This window comes from Lepisosteus platostomus, chromosome 13, assembly GCF_059453375.1.
Source record: "Lepisosteus platostomus isolate fLepPlt1 chromosome 13, fLepPlt1.hap1, whole genome shotgun sequence".
NCBI lineage: Eukaryota > Metazoa > Chordata > Actinopteri > Semionotiformes > Lepisosteidae > Lepisosteus > Lepisosteus platostomus.
Genome location: NC_142623.1, coordinates 18,844,215 through 18,864,495, shown reverse-complemented (window position 1 = coordinate 18,864,495; position 20,281 = coordinate 18,844,215). Strand labels below are relative to the sequence as shown.

Genomic DNA, 20,281 nt, shown 5'->3' with positions numbered 1-20,281 from the left:
AGAAGCTTTACATTTATAGATCCTAAGACAATGTGAAGTTAAAATAATTATCTTTAGCTCGTTTCAACTTTGGGAAATGCATAAAAAAACGTGACTGAAAAGTTTAGGTACTGTACAAACTAATATTAATATATTTCTATTCCACAACAAATAATGTTAAACAGAGAGAAATGTATATAATTAGATATAAAAAGTTATAGAAAAGTAAATAGTATTTGTGGGTTTCTTTTTTTCAATTTCGAAATGTAAATTTGTAACCTCGTCTATCTATAATCAGTTTTACAATTCCGTAAATCGGCATGCATTGCGATGTCTGACAAACAATACAGCCATAAATTATAATCTGGTTCTGTATCTTTTGGTTATATAAACTTTTTCCCCGTGCGAGTTCATATATAACGAAATTAATGGTGCCGGATTAATCATTCCAAATTAAAACCACGTTAAACAAAGCCGCATAAATCTTAAGCAATGGCTGTTTAATTTATATTGCTGTGGAAAACTTTTTTCCAACGTCTGGACTCCTTTGTAGACAGAAGTTAAAAAAAAGCGATGAAGTAGCTGTTCATTAGTCAATACGCTTGCAAACACGAAGCCTTCCGTTTTCTAATTGCGCACAGAACTCCTTTCAGCGCTGCTGTGTACTTAGGATGTTTACACCAAAGGTGAGCGGACTGTGGGTAGCTGTCATTGAGCTGTCGTGTGCCTCTCAGCACACAGGCGGCTAGGGGCGTAACGATACTTTCTGACCCGAAAGGGGTACTCCGCTCCAGCGTTGGGAATAATTCCCTTGTTGACAGGCCGCGCCCCAGCTCAACTGGACAGAATCCCTAGGGTGACACGGCCCCTCCCTGACAGATTAGCGGTTCTGGCTCATGAATGGGATAGTTATGTAAAACGCATATTTGCGCACAAACGCGTTTTAAGTTGGAGTTCTCGATTCCTGTCTAACGGTGCCCTCCCTTACGAGACCTTATCCTGTTTTCCGTGAAAAACTATGTTAACTTACATACAGTAATACTGAAAGTCAGAAACAGACTAAAAGAAAATATTTCTTTCACATAATTTCTGCCCTGCGAAATGATCTACAGTAGTATTTCTCAATGCTACTCCACCGCGAAGTGTTCAATCATTAACTGAAAGAGCAAACAGTACGATATATTTGCAGAAAGGCAAGCATATGCGTATATGAGCAAATAAGCAAAAAATCTATTGTAACGCTGCAACAACTTTTTAATTTAAATATCAGGATTATATCTTTTAATCACAGAGCGCATTATATTTTAATTTATTCATAGTAGAAATTAATCAAAATAAAAATGTTGTGCCGTGCACTTCATTTGTCTCACGAAAAAAAAGTTTATTCTAATGCAGTTAAGAAGAAAACCACAAAAGCCCCTTAGAAATTCGCATCCTTACCTCCAAGTTTAGGGTCCGTTTTCCTCCGGAATCTGTCCTTGCCCCGCAGCCTGGAGAAAGTCTTTCTAAGTAAGGGCTCTGCCATGGCTGAGTTGGGGGACCCTGGCGTTCTAAACTGGGACGGCGATCCGATGAAGCCCCATGCCGGACCCCGCTCCTTCAACACAAACAGCAGCACGGTCCGCCTCCATCGCTTTGCAACTCAATTTCTCTGGCTAGGTTTCACAGGAAACAAATTCCAGGGATTCTTTCCCAAAAGCTTTTTTTTTTTGAGCGGAGGAGGCCGATGTAGGGCTTCTGGGACTTGTAGTTTTCTCTGATTTTCGTATTTAAGAAATCCACATCATAAAAGCGATTTCACCTTTTTTTCTTTTGTTAAATATAGCCGTTCTTCTGCCATCTTCTGGAACAGAGGACAAAATCATGTGAAGATTGTGATTAGATGGATTAACACATTAGATCAGGAAAAAGCAGCATCTCGTCCGCATGCAAATAGCGTATTATCCGAGAACCTCGTACTCATTTACATGATGTGGGGGCGGATACGAAGAATGATGCTAAATAAACTTTTGTCATTAGAAGCTTTCCTGCATTAACATAAATACTGTCTGCAGAACCGTTACATTTATGAACATTTCTAAATACATTACTAAGTTTTCCTCCATATAACAAAAACTTTTGGTTATTGGAACATGTTATTATTTTTACAACACCCAGCACTATGTTTAATATGGATTTAAATTTTTAAAACAGCATCATCCCTGGCCCAGAGAATGCTAAGTAAACAAAAACTAGCATCTCGCTTTTTATCTGTAGCAACATAATATACAGCAGGCAGAGCATTCAGGCAGGACACTACTGTAGTTCCGATTTGATTAAAAACATTTAAAACGTTGCAGTGACAAAAACGGTAACCGTCCGTTTCACTGTTAGAATAGATACTGTTACACAATTTGACCAATATTTTAAAAGAATTAAATACAAATTCAAAACCTGAGGACAGAGAAAAGACTAAAAAGACTGTGTCTAAAACGCAAAAGAGTAGGAGAGAGGAGACAGCTTAAAATCAATAACGACGCCCAAGAATTAGATGTGCATGAGAATGTTTATTGACGATTTGGCTCATACGATTTGGCTTAACCCATTTACCTTTAAACCAGTCCCCGGGCCATAGGACAAATATGGGTGGGGCGCTGCTGTTGTATTTTACAGCTGACAATATTGCCTCTATTGCAAAACTCGCGTTAAACATGTTGAACGTGTTAAACGTTCTTTCACACAATGCAGCACAATCTTATATATAAGGTATATATATATCCGTTACGTATATAGAGTACACCTTAATGTGAAATAGCACAGCCCTAACAATCCCTTCTTTTTTTTCTATTTACTGTATATACTGTACAGTATATATTGCTTTTCATTCCTTAAAATCCCAAAGTTTTTCACGTATAGGAGCGGACCTCCCTTATCCAGCCGGGAAGCTCAGCGCCCGTATTATTCCTCCCTCCCGGTATGAAAGCAAAAACGTATTCTGGTCTTTCTGGGATGTATCTCCAGGCCAGGCTTACCGCGATGCTGCATGTGCTTTACTGAAAAGGATAACTGAGCAAAAAAGGATTTTCAAAGGACGAGATGTAAAAAATAAGTGGGGTGACAATTTTCAAGTGATATTTTTTTTTGTCGTGGGCGGAATAAAGTCTCACCCACGCAGCCCAAATGCAGGTGTCCTTGTTAATTATGGGCCTCACTAATGGGTGCAAAGAGCTTCCTGCAACCTAATTAAACTTTAAGATTTTATCACAGGTTTCTTACATCAGTGTTTCTCAAACGTTTTTATACCAGGGACCAACCGCTTAGACGTAAAATGTCTTCCTTTATGCCTTTATTTAGACAGCATATTTTCTTCCTTCTCTTTAGTGCAGTAGTTCTCAAACCTAGTAAGGCACCCCTGGGTCTGCTGATTTTTATTCCACCCAGCTTCTAAAACACCAGTTCCAGTTTACACCTTACATTGATCCCTGTGCCGGTTCAGACTGTTGGTTTACTTGATTCTACACTCAATCCCAAGTTTCAGAAACACCTGTAAATGCACAATGTTGAAGTAAGACCTTTCTCCTCAAACTTCCATCCATTCAATTTCAAACCCCTTCTTCCAAAGGGAATCCGGGGAAGCAAAGGGCATAAAGGGAATTCCTGGACAGGACTCCACTCCATCACAGGGTATACACAGAAACAAAGAAAGACAAGTCAGAGCATTTTCTCAGAAGTCACTTAATCTACTACTGTTTTTTTGGACTGCAGGAGGAAACCAGAGCACCCGGAGGACAGCCACATGAACACGTTAAGAATACAAACTCCACGCAGATAGCACCTCAGATCGAGGTCCTAGCACCAACCAGTGCCACCCCTCCTCAAACGTGTCCACCCTTATTGTTAATTTAACAGCTCTTCTAAAAGGTGACGAGTTTCGATCACTGTCTGAACCACTTCAACAATAATTGTTGTTGTTTTTTTTCCTTCAGGAGAGGTACAGTACAGCTGGTCACGATTCAGGCAGCATAATTGAATAGGTAGAAACTCTGTCGGCTGTAGGGCTGCTTCCAATTCAAAATCCCATCCAACCTTTCAAGAGAGAAAAGCAAATTTTTAAAAATACGCACAGAATGAAAAACTCAGTAATCAGATTAAGAAGTTAGCTAGAAGTTAGCTAGAGCAAAACGCAGAATAGACGGAGGTCATTCTCAGTCTTGGGAACTCTCAGTGAAAGGATCAGCAGTTAGGAGATGAGCAAGAGTATTAAGCAAGAGTTCACAGTTCTTGGGGAGGACTGATAGAGACGAATCTGACACACATAGAAAACGCATTAACGCTCAATAAACTTAACAGAAAAAAAAGCGGATTTCCCACAAAAGTACTTTTCCGGAATACTAAAGAACATTAAAAACTACGCGATACGTGCGACATAAAACACAGTCCAGACGCAGCAAACAGTGAAAACAGAAATGACGTTGACTTGTACAGTACATTATAGCTACAAAAGGTGCTAGGAACCTCACATTTGACAATTGCATTTGGCTCTAGGTTGATGTGTTAAGTAGATCTCATAGTTAAGTAAAAAGAGGCGAAGTGGAAAGACAGAAAGGCGAATTAATATGCTGTACCACCTTGTCTGAAAAAGTGTTCAACCATATAATTGAAAACGACGCGCAAAAAAAAAAGTTTCCTGTTTGTTGCCAAATTTGTCTTCTCACACAGCCAGGTGTGGGTTGTAAACCTAAAATACTAGACCACAAGGCGGCAATTCACACATCCTCCTCAATCACTAAAAATATGCGCAACTTCCTCCCCGATGAACTGACAATACTGGACAACTTCCCTAAACAGAGGGTGAGACAATTCCAAGTAGCAGCGGCCAACAGCTCAAACAGGCGACTTTGCCAGGAGGGGAAGGCTCGCTCAATAATACAGTATTCGTCTGTAATGACAGGATGTTCTGACTGGCGCGGTGTCCGTTAACGGGAAGCTTTTTGTACTAACCTGACGCCAGCGTCGGGACTGAAGGACAGGACTGCCGCTACATCTGGAGATTTGGCTGTACAATATGTTACTCTATCGAAAAAAAAATATTTCATTAAATGTACGTGTTGGTTGGAAATACTTCATTTACATTTCATTTTTAAATGTATTTTCTTTGCAATAAGAACCACAACTTACAGTTGATGCGTAACGTATTTGGTATTAGATTTGTTGAACGTACAGTACGAGCCTTGGAATCTAGTTAACTTTCAAAAGATGACATGAAAATAGTTGATGAATTGAACAAATTTCACTCCCAAAGAAGAAATTGGCTGGGACTGAGGATATGTCTCGGTCTGAGGAAAGTTTTATGTTAAATAGTACTGGAATGACAGAGACAATTGTTATACTTACACTTAAATCTCCGAGGACTGATGATCAACTATTACAGTACTGTATCTGGACTAAAGAAAATGATATATATATATACATATAGACAAACAGAACATAGTGTACGATTTTAAGATTTTCTGAATGCTTTTAATAAATTTCCCCATAAAAGATTAATTCTTAAATTAAAGGTAGGTAAAAAAGAGGTCGTCCAAAACAGAGTACAGATATGGGATGATACTCAAACTGGACTGATGTAATCAGCATAGTGCTACAGAGACTTATAATTAGGAATAATAGTTATCAGTATTCTGACCAATGATATAGAATTTGGTTTACATAGTAAATTAGTTAAATTCACAAGTGATACCAAAAAAATAGAATTAGCATGCGTCACAGAACCAACAAAAGAAATTTAAAATAATTATACAAGATTCAGGAGTTGAAAAACAACCACTTCATGTCGTGCAGATGACATTTAATTAAGTCACGTACAGAGTTTTACATGCAGGTAGAAGATACCATAAGATGGAAAATACAGGGCTGAAAAAGCTACATACTGTATGAAAAAGGCCTACTGTACAGTAGGTGTTTTTATAGATGTACAATATAGGGAAGCAATACAAAAGTGATAGATTATACTGTACTGTGTAGTTAAAAGAACTGAATAGCAGTAAAGGGGCAGAGTGGTGGCTCTGTGGCTAAGGATCTGTGCCGTGGCTGGAAGGATGCTGGTTCAAATCCTATGGCTGCCAGAGGAATCCTACTCTGTTGGGCCCCTGAGCAAGGCCCTTAACCCTGACTGCTCCAAGGGTGCTATACAATGGCTGACCCTGGGCTCTGACCCCAAGCTTCTCTCCCTGTCTGTGTGTCTCATGGAGAGCAAGCTAGTGTATGTGAAAAGACAAACTCCTAATGCAAGAAATTGTATATGCCCAATAAAAGTGATCTTATCTTTTCTAAAGGGGTGTTAATTTTACTTGCCCATTGTAAGACTTCATTTAGAACATTATGTACAATTTTGGTCATTATGATACAAAATAAAAAACTGCTCTTGAATTAGTTCAGGGCAGCATGGTGGTGTTGTGGATAGCATTGCTGCCTCACAGAGCTAGGGCCATACTGTAGGTTTAATTCCAGAGAACTATTTGCATGAAGTTTGTATGTTCTCCCTATGTTTCCTCTGGGTCTGATTTCCTCCCAAAGGCCAAAGGTATACTGGTAGGTTAATTGGCTTATGGGAAAACTGGCCCTGGTTTGTGTCTGTGCGTGCCCTGCGATGGACTGGCGTCCTGTCCAGGGTGTACCCAATCTTGTGCCTTAGACTCCTCTGCAACTCTAAATAGGAAGAAGCAATTAGAAAATGGATGTTTGGATAGACTCAACCCAGAAAAGAACTACTGGTCTCAAATTAACCTCCTGCATTGATAGGCTAAAGGAACCATCTTAAACAGGAAAGACTATGAGGGAACTTAATTTAAACATTAAAAATGCTCAAAAGCATTGACAACGTCAACACAACAGACGTTTTGACATAGTAACAGTGAAACATGAACCAATAAAATGACTAGGAACTACAGAAACGTGTGTTCAAAATAGAGAATAGGTTAATTTTTTACACAAAGGGTTGTGGGAGTATAGAACAAGCTACCCAGTGATGATGTTGAAGCTGATATGCTGGCTTCTGTTAAGAAACGACTGCAATCATACGAAATAAAGGTGCAGAATAGCCTCTGCTCCTACTGTATGTATTTTATGCTCTTAAATTTCAAATCTGGCTCTTTAATAGAATATTGCTTTGCAAAGCTTTATTCAATTCATAATGCCTTTCTGATTTAATTTACGAAACACGTATACAAATTATCCTTCAAAGAAATCTCCACAAAATTTCGGAATTATGCGCACTTTTTTGTCAGACGCTTTTAAGAAGACGGAGCTAAGATTTTACATTTTCAATCAAACCAGTAAAAAAATACCAACACTGTGTTAGCGAAACCAATACTTTAAATTAATATATTAGAAATGTGATGTTTAAAATGGCTTTTTTCCTGTATTTGTCACTTGTTGATTACCAGAGCCTAGCGTTTCTCACGGGTCCGTATAGTTTTTTTAATAGGGATGTGCTAGTATTTCGCTAATGGGCTGTAAATGTTGTACAGATTTTTTGTTTATTCTGCGTACAGGTTAACTGATAACACTAGTGCAACCCAGAAAAACAATCGTGAATTTTTTCCACAAAAACTATTTTCTGGAAGGTATTGTCTAAATAGGAAAATTAAAGCAGACAATAAAAATATAATTCATTTTAGTGTCTTGGAACTAATCCCAACACCATGTCTGCTCCTTGACGCAGGAGACGGTTTGAAAACAACACACTTAATTCCAGTTAGAGTATACGTCTAAGATCTGTACAGTTAATCTTAGACTTCAGGTAAAAAAATTGAAGGTGGTTTTAAGGCTGTGCTTGCTCCTACTAAAGCATGCCATTCACAATCTTCACCAGCAGGCGGCAGCATTGGCGTGTCCAATTCAGTTCCCCTTGGAAATCTGTACCCCTCATAACCGGGGTCTGTTCTATAATTGCTGTTATTTTTTTCTGTAAACGCACGGGACTTTCGTGCCAGCGAGTGAAAGGACTTAGTTTAGTAAAGCGCATGCACATTTATGAGGGGACCGGGGTAAAGTTAGCTTGAAGTTCGAAAACGATTTTGGCACGCCTGTAGCTTTTACACGAAACCTCTTAGGGTTGCGAGAATACTTGTTTTGTGTATAAAGTACATTGTGAATGCTTTCTCAGCCTTTACTTTTTCGTTTTTATTACATTTTTGTGACCAAGCACGAATATTCTTTTGTCCATATCTTCGCAATGGAAGCACAGAACGCCTTCAAACCAAATGCATTTTAAAGACCACGACTTGTGGAAATTTCCACAGCCTCTACTCGATCTGAACAATATATACGATATACAAACACAACCTCAAGAATTGTATTTATATGCTACAGATTGTAAAAGGGAAGATTGCAATCGTCAACGTATATACTGTATAGGTTTCCAGCAGACGCGAGTAATTGATCTAAACCACAGTTTGCTTAATATTTTCACATCTGTCCGAATCACACGTTCTTGTGACTATTATCAGTAGTGGCTATGTCACTAAAAAAGCAGTTCTTGTTCATCCGCTGTGTACAGAACGCTCCTGTTGTAGTTCAGCTAATCACCACAAAGCGGAAGCATTTAACCAGAAAAACTTCACCTAACAAAATTGTGCGCAGTAAAGAACAAGACTGCGTTTTAGGGCAGAGCGGGTTACGTTAAAATAGCTCATCTGATTTACACGATTTTTTCAAGTTTCATGATTTTTTCAGGTTTTCGAGATAGTAATTCTCAGAGTCCTGTGCGTTTTATATACCGTCTTTTTTTAAATCGCGACGTGTATAAGAAGCTTAACACACTGCCCTATAAATAATTATCCACTATATTGTTAACGATTTTTCCTCGTATTTTAAATCCAATAGGAGATGGATGAGAAAAGCAGCCTATTTTTGTCAGCAGGTCGCTGCACAGGGGGTCATCGGGGGAGTCATAACACGAGTCTAGCTGTTTATACCATTCTCAAGTGTTCAGGAATGCAAAGTTCATCACCCCATTAAGCTAACTTTTACGGGGTAGAAATAAAGTTATACCGAAAGTTGGAAGTCAGGTCTGTCATAATTTATGTTTGTGTAAATAGGAGACTGAACTCGAAAGTTACAGGAGCGCATTTGGGCAGAGCAGAGCTGGATACTCTTTGACACCTGGATACAGTGCCACTACCTGTTGAGGAAACACCGCGTCACTGAGAAAACGGAAGAAATTGGGAAAAAAGATATTCCAGGCTCAATGGCATGACCTAGTGCGGAGGTCTACAACCGTGGATATGGAGAGCCCCAATGCAGCCGTTTCTAGATGTCACAAGGAAATCACCAAGTAGCGTTTTAAATACGGGACCCGTGTTATAAGAGTTTTTGACGTAAATCATATAATCAATACCGGACTGTTCCTGTAGTATTTGATAAATTATTTACCAAAGCTTTAATGCAGGGTGGTAAGTTCAGGTTATGACTGCGATGGCAACATTAATGTAAAAGCTACGTGAAGTCGCTGTGTCTTTTCTGTCACAACACAGGAGGTGGAGAATTTACGTGGTGTACAAATAGCCACAGCCACCATTCACTCTTATATTTCGAAAGCTAGTCTGCACAGAATCACCAGTCGATAGGCAAACGCAGGTAAGGATTCTAACGCCGTCTTTTACCTAGAAAACGAAAACACTTTCCTGATCAGTCTGCCTTGAACGGTTGTTAAAATGTTTTACATTAATCGCTTTCTAAAAAGCTATGACACATTGTGGTATATTATTCGTTTACTCGTGAAAATACCGTAACACCTACTGGTTCTGTGGATGATTACTCTATCAAGGCAAAGTTTAAGATTTACGATATGTGGATATTATATAATTTTAATTTCTTACCCTAAAGCAATACTTATCATGTGCAGTAATTGGGGACGTCTTTAATCGGATATCCACTTTCTTTATTGCCACACAACAATAGTTGGTGGAATTTGCTTTCTGGACAGCAAGAACTTAGATGAAACATAAATACAACATATACAGTAAAAATTGAAATAGGACAGAAGACAAACATCGTCACTTACAAATGTAAACAACATTTTACATGATTGGAGGTGCAACTTGAGTAGAGAGATGAAATGGAAGGGAGTTCACAGCCAACATTTTTTTCCGGCTTTGGACACAATCCTTTCCAGTTTGCCTTTTGAGTAGTTATCCAAGCTCCCTTACCAAACTGTAATAGAGGTTGTCAGAACACTTTGGGTTTTGGCTGTGTAGAATTGAAGAAGAAGTTGCCGGTTCAGTGTATTTTTTGAGTTGCCTAACAAAATACATCCTCTGCTGTGCTTTCTTGACTATGTGGTCAGTGTTGGTTCTCCATTTAAGAACACTGTTTATGTATGTGCCCAGAAATTTAAATGAGTTTATGGTGTCTATAGGAAAGTCTTTAATGAAAATTGAAAGTTTCCTGTTCTGGATGTGTCAGAAGGCAATGATAATTTCCTTGGTTTTAGAAATGTTGAGTAGGAGATCGTTGTCCAAACACCAGGCTGTTCCCAAATCAATCTGCTTTCGGTAACAAGTCTCATCATTATTTGAGATGAGACCAACAATGGCAGTGTCATCTGCATATTTGAAAATCTTGACAGAGTCATCCCAAGATGTGAGGTTGTTTGTGAAAAGGGAAAAGAGCCATGGGGATAGGACACAGCCTTGGGGAGCACCTATGCTGAGAGGCAGAGGGCAAGATGTCCTGTTATTCACCCTGACAGTCTGTTAGTAATGAGTTAAAAAGTAAAAAATTCAATGACACATAGCAGGGTTGATGTTCAAGTCCATCAGTTTACTGAATAATTTATGTGGATTAATGGTATTAAATGCTGAGCTGAAATCCAATAAAAGGATGAAGACATAGGAATTCGGCTTCTCCTAATGCTGGAGTATACAATAGAGAGTCAGGTTAATGGCGTCACAAACAGACCTGTTGGCCCTGTAGGCAAACTGGTGAGGATCCAGCAGGAGAAATGTGAAGTGCTTGAGGTGCTTAAATACTAAACACTCAAAGGCTTTCATAGCCACCGAAGTCAGAGCAACTGGTCTGTAATCGTTGAGGCAAGATATTTTTGGAGATTTAGGTATTACAGTATAGTACATATTTTAAAACCATTAGGGACTTTCAGTTGAAAAAGTTAAATATTATAAATGTTGGTAAACACAGGAGCCAGTTGATCAGTACAATCCCCGAGGGCTGCAGCTAACAAATTGTCTGGGCCTGTGGCTTTTCTTTTATTTGGTTTTGTGAAGATTGCTCTTACTTCATCAGTATGGATAGAAAATGGAGGAGGCAGAGGGGTAGACGACAGTTAAGGTAATGAGGAAGCCTTCACATCAGGTTTTTCAAAGCAAGCATAAAACTGGTTTATCTTGGAGAATGGGGTCGTCATTCAGTAAGGTGGCAGAATCTTTTTCCTTGTAGTTGGTCATTTCCTGAATTTTCCTCTAAACTGTATTTGAGTTGTTGTTAGGAAATTGTTCTTCTAGTTTAAATGGCAAATTTGAAAAACAAATTCAACAAATAAATAGGAAAAAATTACATTGGTATATAAATCTTCATGTTGAGTTCTGGATGGTTTTATCTTTCAAATTATAGTTAGGAACCGGTGTGGAAATGACAACCGCAAATCAAGTTCAATAAACAGAGAAGGTGATATAGTGGGGGGATAGGGAGACTCAACATCAGTGTAATCAAGTCTAGCTCAGTGCACAGGTGAGGAAAATTTAAAAGGCAAGAGACATGTCAAGTTACATTAGGGAAGGAGGAAGTAACACAATTGTTTCTGATTGAGTGGGTGCATTTGTTTCTGTAACACAGGGATCTCCAACCTTGGTCCTGGAGATCCACAACCTAATAATTCTGCACTGATACTGTATATTCATGAATAATATATTTTTTAAAGAATTTAAGAACTCTTGCAAATTATTGATCAAATAAGATAAGCATTGGTCAAATAAAACAAAGTCGGGTTCTTTCTTTGTTCTGAATGTGTTATAAATTATTAGTTGCATCACCTGTTTAAATGATCACAGTTAAATTGCTCCATGTTATTTTTTATACATGGGTGATTCAATACTACAGTTTATCTGCCTATAGCTCCTGATTGCCTGGGATTCTGTAGAATCAATTAAGTAGGCACTTGTTGTAGGATATAAATACACTTCCTGGAAAGGGTAGTGCAGCCTATCTCCAAACCTACAGTTCACCTCAAATCACCTATTATTTAAAATGGGCAGTCTGATTTCTGTTCCAAATGATTTCCTAGTTAGATGGCAAGGGTCACAGTAGTTAGCTTTGCTGCCTCTTAACGCTGGGGCCCTGGGTTCAATGCCTGTCCTGGGGTGTTATCTGTGTGGAGTTTGTATGTTCTCCCTGGTCTGTGTGCATTTTCACTGAATGCTCCAGCTTCCTCCCATAGTCGAAAGACATAGTGCTAGGCAAATTGGCTTCTGGGAAAATTGGCCCTGGTGTGTGTATTTGTGTCTGTGCCCTGCAAAGAGTGGCATCCTATCCAGGGTGCAGTCTGACTTGTACCCATTGCTTGCCAGACCCAGCTCCTCCATGAGCTTGAACTGGAAGAAGTGGTTAGAAAATGGATGGGTGGACTAAATTTGTTGATTGAACACACCACCTGTTTAACTGATCATGGTCAAATAGTTCCAGGTCTTTAGAAAATCTGCCATACTGGAGTTGGAGACCTCTAGTCTAGTAGCTTCTGATTTTTGAGTGCTCACATTTAATTTGTAAATTAAATACATAATTATAAAACTTCTAAACAGTTTTTACAGGTTATTACTCAAAGCATTCATATAATTAAAGAAATTAAGAAAACTCCCATAGACATTTAAGCAAACAATTAATTTAATTGTTTAAGAGACTACTTACAGTAGGTTAGAACAAGAATAAGATGATAGTACACCTTCCAGGAAATGTCTGACAGACCTGGGTTGGAAGAAACCGGTGTTACAGCACAAGCAATGTTATCGATTGTAATGTTGTATCTTTATTTTTGTTTTACATTTCCCAAGCAATGACTACATGAGAGTTTAGAAAAAAAATGATAAGAGAATAAAATACCAATTCCAATTATTCCCTTTAGTTTTTTTTATATACAGTACCTAATAATAAAAGGGTTTTTTCAAATATCATGTTGGTGTTATTTGGTCTTCAGACTATAAACTCACATAAGCCATAAGCCATAAAAATCATTCAGAGCAACTTAGGGACAGCAGCTATATTATAACATTCATCAAATGCATCACAATGTATTTCATTTTAACATTGATTTACATGGTGTTACTTTTAGAAGAACTGGTGGTTATGACAGACTTTTATAATGATGCTTTGTGATACAGTAAAAGGGATTTGTATATCACATGGAAGAGATCATGTTAAAGTGCGACAAGACTGAAGTCATGCTTTTTGGCACCCCCCATCAACTTCGTAAAGCCAGTCCTGTAACCCTATCTGTAGATGGTTCTGTACTTGAGCTTCAATCTAAATTGAAAAACCTTGGGGTTATATTAGATTTTGGCTTAACATTCGACCCACATGTGCAGCATACTGTCAAAACATCTTTTTTTCACCTCAGAAATATCGCTAGACTACTCCCTATGCTATCACTAACTGTGGCTGAAAAGCTGATCAACACATTTGTGTTCTCTTGAATTGACTACATTAATGCTCTACTCGCTGGGGTATCTAAATCTACTTTAAACAAACTGCAGTACTGTACAGTATGTCCAAAATTCAGCATCCAGAATCCCGACCAGGTCTACTGCAAATGATCACAGTACTCCTATCCTGGAGTCCTTGCACTGGCTTCCGGTCAAATTCCATGTAGACTTTAACATCCTCATGCTCACCTATAAGGCTCTGCATGGATTGGCACCTCAGTACCTGTCTGAACTATTATCACCCTACTTCCCACCTCGCAACCTTCGCTCTTCTAATTCTGGTGTGTCCTCCAAGCTCGTCTACATTGTATGGGTGACAGGGCCTTCTCCTGTCATGCCCCCAAGCTCTGAAACTCTCTCCCCAAGGATATCAGAGAGTCACCTTCTCTAAACTCCTTCAAATCCAGACTCAAAACCTTCTTCTTTAGAAAAGCCTTACTAAACTGGTTCCATTCTTTACCCCTCTGCTTTTCTTAGTACCACCATCCACAGTCCTATCTATATATTGTAATTGTGTTTTATCTTGTGTATTCTTTTTATTTATTGTTGTTGTCTGTAAAGCGCTTTGAGGAGCCACCTTTAAAGGCGCTATATACAATAAAGTTTTATTATTATTATTATTATTATTATTATTATTATTATTATTATTTGGGGGTTTTCAATTTTCCACAAACACTGTTAATTGGCCAATTGGATGTATGTATGCTGAAATTGAAATGTTAGAGATGGTGAATCATTGTTTTTGTGCTTAGGGTCATAGCAGTGCTTGCCAAAAGGGATAGCGATCTAATCTTTACAACTCGAGTAAGAAAAGAAGAAATTAGACAAAAATTGCGAAATTGACCATGACATGATCACTTTTAATGTGTATTTCAAAACACGACAGGGTGAATTTAAATGGATTTGTTTCAAAGTGTGGTTAGTTAGATCTTAAGAGAATGAGAGAAAACTCAAAAGTAATAGATTGAATACATAATTTGTTAAAAATGCATAAGTAAACAGAAGTCATTTAGAACTATGTGTTCAGTTTTGGTCAAAATGCTGCAAGAAACATTTTACTGCACTTGAGGAAGTATTGTAACAGACTGTAACTGAGAAGATTGTGGGAACTTGATACAGCTACAGTATAAAACTACCTTTCCTTTCAGAATTATGAATAGAGATTGTGGGAGTCTAGAACCAATTCCCAGATCATGTGATTGTACCAGTGCTTGGTATCACTAGGGAAAGGGTTAGGTAGATTAAGCCGCTAATAGCCAAATAAACAGGAGGATTTGAATTTCTGCATTTAGTTTGTAGGCTTTTCCATGCTTTTATATTTATTAGCTAATGATTAATTGTATGTCTGTCTAGTGAATGATCAAGCTAGTAGTTTCCGGGATAGCTAAAAATGAAAAAATAAATACATCAATTTCAATTTGTTTCTCATGGATTTTCTGCATCTACTGCGTTTGGACTTTGCATTTAGTTAAATTTTGTTTTAATCCAGCCTTTAGGTCAGGCTCCCAGTCCAGTCCGCATCATGGCACAAAAGCGCACCCTCATACACGCAAGCTGAAGTCTGTTACCTAGAGGCGGAAAGGCACTGCAGTGTGGCAATGCTTCTAAAGTGGAAGGAAGTTTCTACTTCCTGCAGCTCATTTCAGTCATTCTGGTTTAAAGTGAAGTCTTTAGAAACAGGAAATAAGCGTACTGTCCACTGTTTAAGATGGAGGAAAGCAGCTGTCCTAAGTTTATAAGGTGAATCCAAGAGCAGGCAGGGAGTCAGGCAAGCACAAGGGAGTGAAAGCAGGACAGAACAGGACAGAGTAGGCAGCATGGTGTGTGCAGCAGGCAAACACAGTCATCAATCCAAACAAGCTTCAAAGCTGGGTAGACACAAAGACACAAAGAGAAATCCGTAATCAAGGTCAAGACAAGCAAGCAAAGTTAGTTATCCTGTTGGATGCAGTGCAATACCAGGGAGAATCCAGGAGACATGGTCAGGGCAAAGTAATCAAGGTCAAGACAAGCAAGCAAAGTTAGTTATCCTGTTGGATGCAGTGCAATACCAGGGAGAATCCAGGAGTCATGGTCAGGGCAAAGTGAGGAATCCAGGGTGAGACACAGAGGAACATGGGAACACAGGAATTTGGGAGCTGAGGAACTTGAGACCTCGGGAATTTGGGAATGTAGGAACTCATGAACTGGGGTACAAAGCTAGGGTCAAAGCATAATCTATACCACAAGCACTGCTAGATCAGACTTTAAGTAGCCTGCTTCTTCTGAGACAGTGGAGGTACTGATTACCCACAGGTCAAACAGGCTTCCTGTCTGAATCCTCTGCAACCAGCCCTGACAAAAAGCTGAGTAGAGGTGTGGCCTGGCTGCCACAGTAGTGCTAGCCTACTCTACAGTGTTCTAGAGAGGGTGAACATGAGAATACATGGTCAGCTGGAAGTTTCCATACTGTACATCTTCTAATTGCTCTGAAATGTTTGTCAACACTGTGAAAAGACAAAGAAAAATGATATAAATGTAGAGCTTAATCTAGCAAAGGCAAAATTATTGGGTTTCATGATTAACTACAAGCCACCTTGTAAACTAGATTAAAAATTTGTCATCGGATGCAGAGATTGAAAAAAAAAACAGAAATAGAGACCAGTGCAAGTATCAGAGCATACCTTCAAGACCCAGCTGGCTCCTGCTGTTCTGCTATGAGAAAATTTAAAAATAATAATTAAGTGCATTTTATATGCACTTACTGTACCAAAATGCAAATGCAAAAAGAAAATCAAATGACCAAATACTTAAAAGCATTTTCCATGTATGGATTTGATAGGTTTTTGTCTTCTTTTCTAGTATAGTGCTTTGTTGCTGCTGAAGTCTCTGTGAAAAGTTATTTATACATTGATTTGATACCAATAGATAGATCTTAGTCCATTAACATCCTCTGAAATGACATGCATAGTGCCATCTACATTCTGACAAAGTAATATGAATTTTCTATTTTCTAACCCCTTCTACAGAATTTTCTGAGGTGGCGATCTGCCTTCTTTAATAAATGGCTACTTTCATATAGGTTCAATTTTTACTGTTGAACTGAATCATAATTTATACAAAAAATGGGAAAGACTTTTTAAAAAATGTTAAGTCCAATAGAAGATAAATTGTATTCCATTAGAAACATTGTATGACGATTTGTTACAAGAATGCAATAAGTCAATATGAGTAACTGCTATTTTTTTAAAGAAGGAAATGTTTAAAAATAGAAATGCAAAATACCTTGTGGTTTTTTATGGCACCTGGTTATAGTTAAGAAACAATGTCGGTTTTGAAAAGGTATTAGCCAATTTGCTTCACCCTGTAAGGAACTTTCAAAACCCATCCTGTTTCAAAGTGTGGTTATCCTGGGGCTAGATGGCACATAATTTACACAGCACCCCAGGGAAAACGAAAGGTTTGGTATGAGCCAAATCATCTTCTTCCTCCAGTCAGCACTTCCTCTGCTAACTGGTGTCTGTAAAAAGCTGTTAAAGTCTGTCCAATATAAAAATAAACATGCTTGTTCTAATGTAACAACAACCATGTGTCTAAAAAGACCTGAAAATGTAGTGTTGAATTATGCTGAGCTGTTTTGCTGGTTTATCTGCAATATTAGACGATCTAGAAAACATATCAAGAACAAAGGGGATTTTTTTAAAATTCCAGAACTACTGTTTTACAGTACAGCAGAAATGTTTACCGAATTATTGCAGCCACTGTACTGAACAATGAGTGTGCAGTGGGAGCTGAGTTTTCAGACAAAACACTTGGTTTTCCAGTTGATCTATGTCCCTGTCTGAAAGAATGAGACTTTGGGTGCAAGTTGTGGAAATAAGGTTTCTCTGTAGGGTTGCTGGGTTTTCTTGACATGGTGAGGAACTCAGCAATCCAGGAGGATTGAGTGGAGCCAGTTAAATTAGCTCAGGCATTGGGTGAGAGTGACCCCTGCACGCCTCCAGCTTTAGGTGTACTAGGCCACTGGGAAAAGATCTCAGGGCAGACCCAGGACATGCTGGAGGGATTATATGACTTGATTGGCTTGGGATCACCTGGGAATCTCCCATGAGGAGACTGTTGCTGGGCAAAGGGAATTCTGGCGTGTTCTGCTCAGGCTCTTTCCACTGTGACCCTCACTAGGAGTCAGATGTTAGAAAATGATGATGATAATGAAGATATTTTTTTTACAGAAACAAAACGCTGCCAGTCATCCATCCAAGCATCTGTCAATAAGCACCATTATAGGTTAGTATGGAACTTAAAAGCAGCAATCACAATGCATTGTGGGTGTGACTATTGGTTAAATCCTCATCCAATCAGAATTCTGCAGGAGATGGCATGGCATTGTCCTGTGACTTCTCATTCTGCCTTTTTGATATAGAGTAAGTCAAAGGTTGCAGTCATGGACAGCTGTTTCACCCTGACACCCTGAATAGAGAACTATGAATATGAATATTTAACAGCTTTTCATACAATCCCAGTGTTACAGGAGACTGAACTGTCTTATAGCTCACTCACTAGTCAAAGTTAGTTCATAGTGATAGTGTCATGGTGATAAACCCTAATAAGTTTGAAACAACTGCCTGTGACTGTTGACTTCACCTGTAATGGATAGGAAAATTAAGACAGTTCTTTCTCCTGTAGCACTTTCTTTAAACAAAATGTTAATATTCATAACACATTCTATGTGTTGCTGAATCAGTGAATATGTATTTACATCCACAGGCATCAAAGACAAGATTAATTACTAAGCTTTCTGATTTATAGTAGAATTCATCACTACTTTTCCAATATCTATTTTTCCAAATATTTTTCTTTTTCTAGTTCCTGTTAGCTCCTTTACAATTTTCCTTAGCTGGATTTTGCTATCAAATGCAGAGTTTCCCTTCTGTTACCAAATATACAAAACCAAACAAAGTTTTATGCAAAATCTCAGGAGAATGCAGTGGAAAATTTTGAGATATCAACTGCAAACTCTCCTCTTTGAATGGGAGGGTTTAGATGGGAGGAAGGTTTTAGAAGGAACATGGGAGGATTTAGAAGGAAATGCTGCTTATCCCTTTCACTGGCTATCTTTCTTCCTGCTTGATCCTTGAATCAATATGTAAACTAGTAAATGACTTAGATGGGCAAAATGGCACCCTCTTCTTTGTAACCTTTTTATGTCTTTATGTTCATAGGATGCTGTCTTTTCTGGAGCACAAATGGGGCAGCTTTCTCTCCGGTACCACCTCCCCACGGGCACTCCTGCTTAGTGTCTTCCTCCTACTGATTGGCACTCTTTTGTTCAAGGCCTTGCTGAGGTTTGCCCGTTTCCTGTGGCACTATGCCCGCAATGCCCAGCGGGTAAAGTGTTTTGCTCAGCCAACCAAACGCAATTGGTTCCTTGGACATCTTGGTCTGGTAAGTGCCACTGACTGAGCAACCAATGTCTCATTGCTGTCTGACGACTCTTGCACATCTGTTTTAAATCCGCTTTACAAATTGTAGTGCAGCTTTGCAGCATTTAGAGGGATGAGAAGCACAAAGAGGTAGCATGGTGGAGCAGTGGTTAGCATTTGCAGCCAGTGCTGGGACCCTAGGTTCAGTTCCTGGGGTGCTATCTGCATGATCTTATCTTGTTCCTGTGGGTTTACTGTGGGTTCACCTGGACCTGCCTATCAACATTCCCATTTATTTCACAGGATGTGTCAGAGGTACAATAGTTAATAGTTCATCATGCAGATCAAAGCATGGGATTTCACCATTGATTCTCAATCTCTTGTTTACTATTACAACTTCCACTTACTGTACATGAAACTCTCCAAGGGGAAAAATAGATCATAAGCAGACATTTTGGGAATTTGTGATTTAAAAGATGTAATTTAGTTAAAAAAGGATATACTGTATAAATTATCAAGGAGTGTCCCCTTAATTTCAGTTTGTCAGATGTTACCATCTTTGTCAGGACTTTTTTTAAATTGTGTCCCTAACAGTGATAACACATGCCCACCCACAGACACGTTTGCATTCACTGAACAAAGCATTAGGAAAATGAATGAATAGACATTCTCAGTCATATGCAATATGACTCAAAGCCCAGTAGACTTAATGCAGATGCTATACAAATTCTGCAGCTTAGAGTGGTTAATCACATTATTTGGAGGGGGTTCCTGATATTTTGGCCTATGTGTATATGTGGCACTATTTATTATGGCCTTTTAGACTGTTAAATACAACTAGGAGTAGGCTCAATCTGATATCTCTCAAATGAACTGATATTTAAGGTTTTACACATGTATTGAATGTCTCCATTAGCTTTTGCATTTTTTGCCTAATAGCAGTAACAAAGTTCATCTTGATCAGAAGACAGGGTTGTGTGAGATGATGTTGGTGCTGTGGTTTGGCAGTGAAGTTGTGGTTTCTCATCTCTTTATTTCTTTTTTATTAACTTACAGAATGCAGGCAAGAAACTTGCAAGTTCTAGGAAAATATCAACAGCTTTGTGAACTTATTGCTTCCTGTGGGTCATGAAAGATGACTGATTAGTGACTATCTGAGGAAGAGTGGAAGCAAAGGTGTTAACAGTGCAGGGGATTAATGCTCATTGT

General features: G+C 38.7%; 2 protein-coding genes across 2 annotated transcripts in view; one reads left to right on the top strand and one right to left on the bottom strand.

Moving 5' to 3' along the window:
* The window catches only part of syde1 (synapse defective Rho GTPase homolog 1), a 42,053-nt gene extending 40,217 nt beyond the window's left edge, over positions 1–1,836 (bottom strand). The window contains exon 1 of the mRNA XM_088603727.1: positions 1,420–1,836. Within this exon, the coding sequence (XP_088459853.1) occupies positions 1,420–1,504 (85 nt within the window). The 5' untranslated portion in view covers positions 1,505–1,836. The remainder of the gene's footprint in view (positions 1–1,419) is intronic.
* A 6,842-nt stretch (positions 1,837–8,678) lies between these two features.
* cyp4f3 (cytochrome P450, family 4, subfamily F, polypeptide 3) overlaps positions 8,679–20,281 on the top strand; it is a 36,818-nt gene continuing 25,215 nt past the window's right edge. Inside the window, exons 1-3 of the mRNA XM_088603716.1 lie at positions 8,679–9,597; positions 17,882–17,936; positions 18,872–19,094. Coding sequence (XP_088459842.1) covers positions 18,873–19,094 — 222 coding nt within the window. The 5' untranslated portion in view covers positions 8,679–9,597; positions 17,882–17,936; position 18,872. The remainder of the gene's footprint in view (positions 9,598–17,881; positions 17,937–18,871; positions 19,095–20,281) is intronic.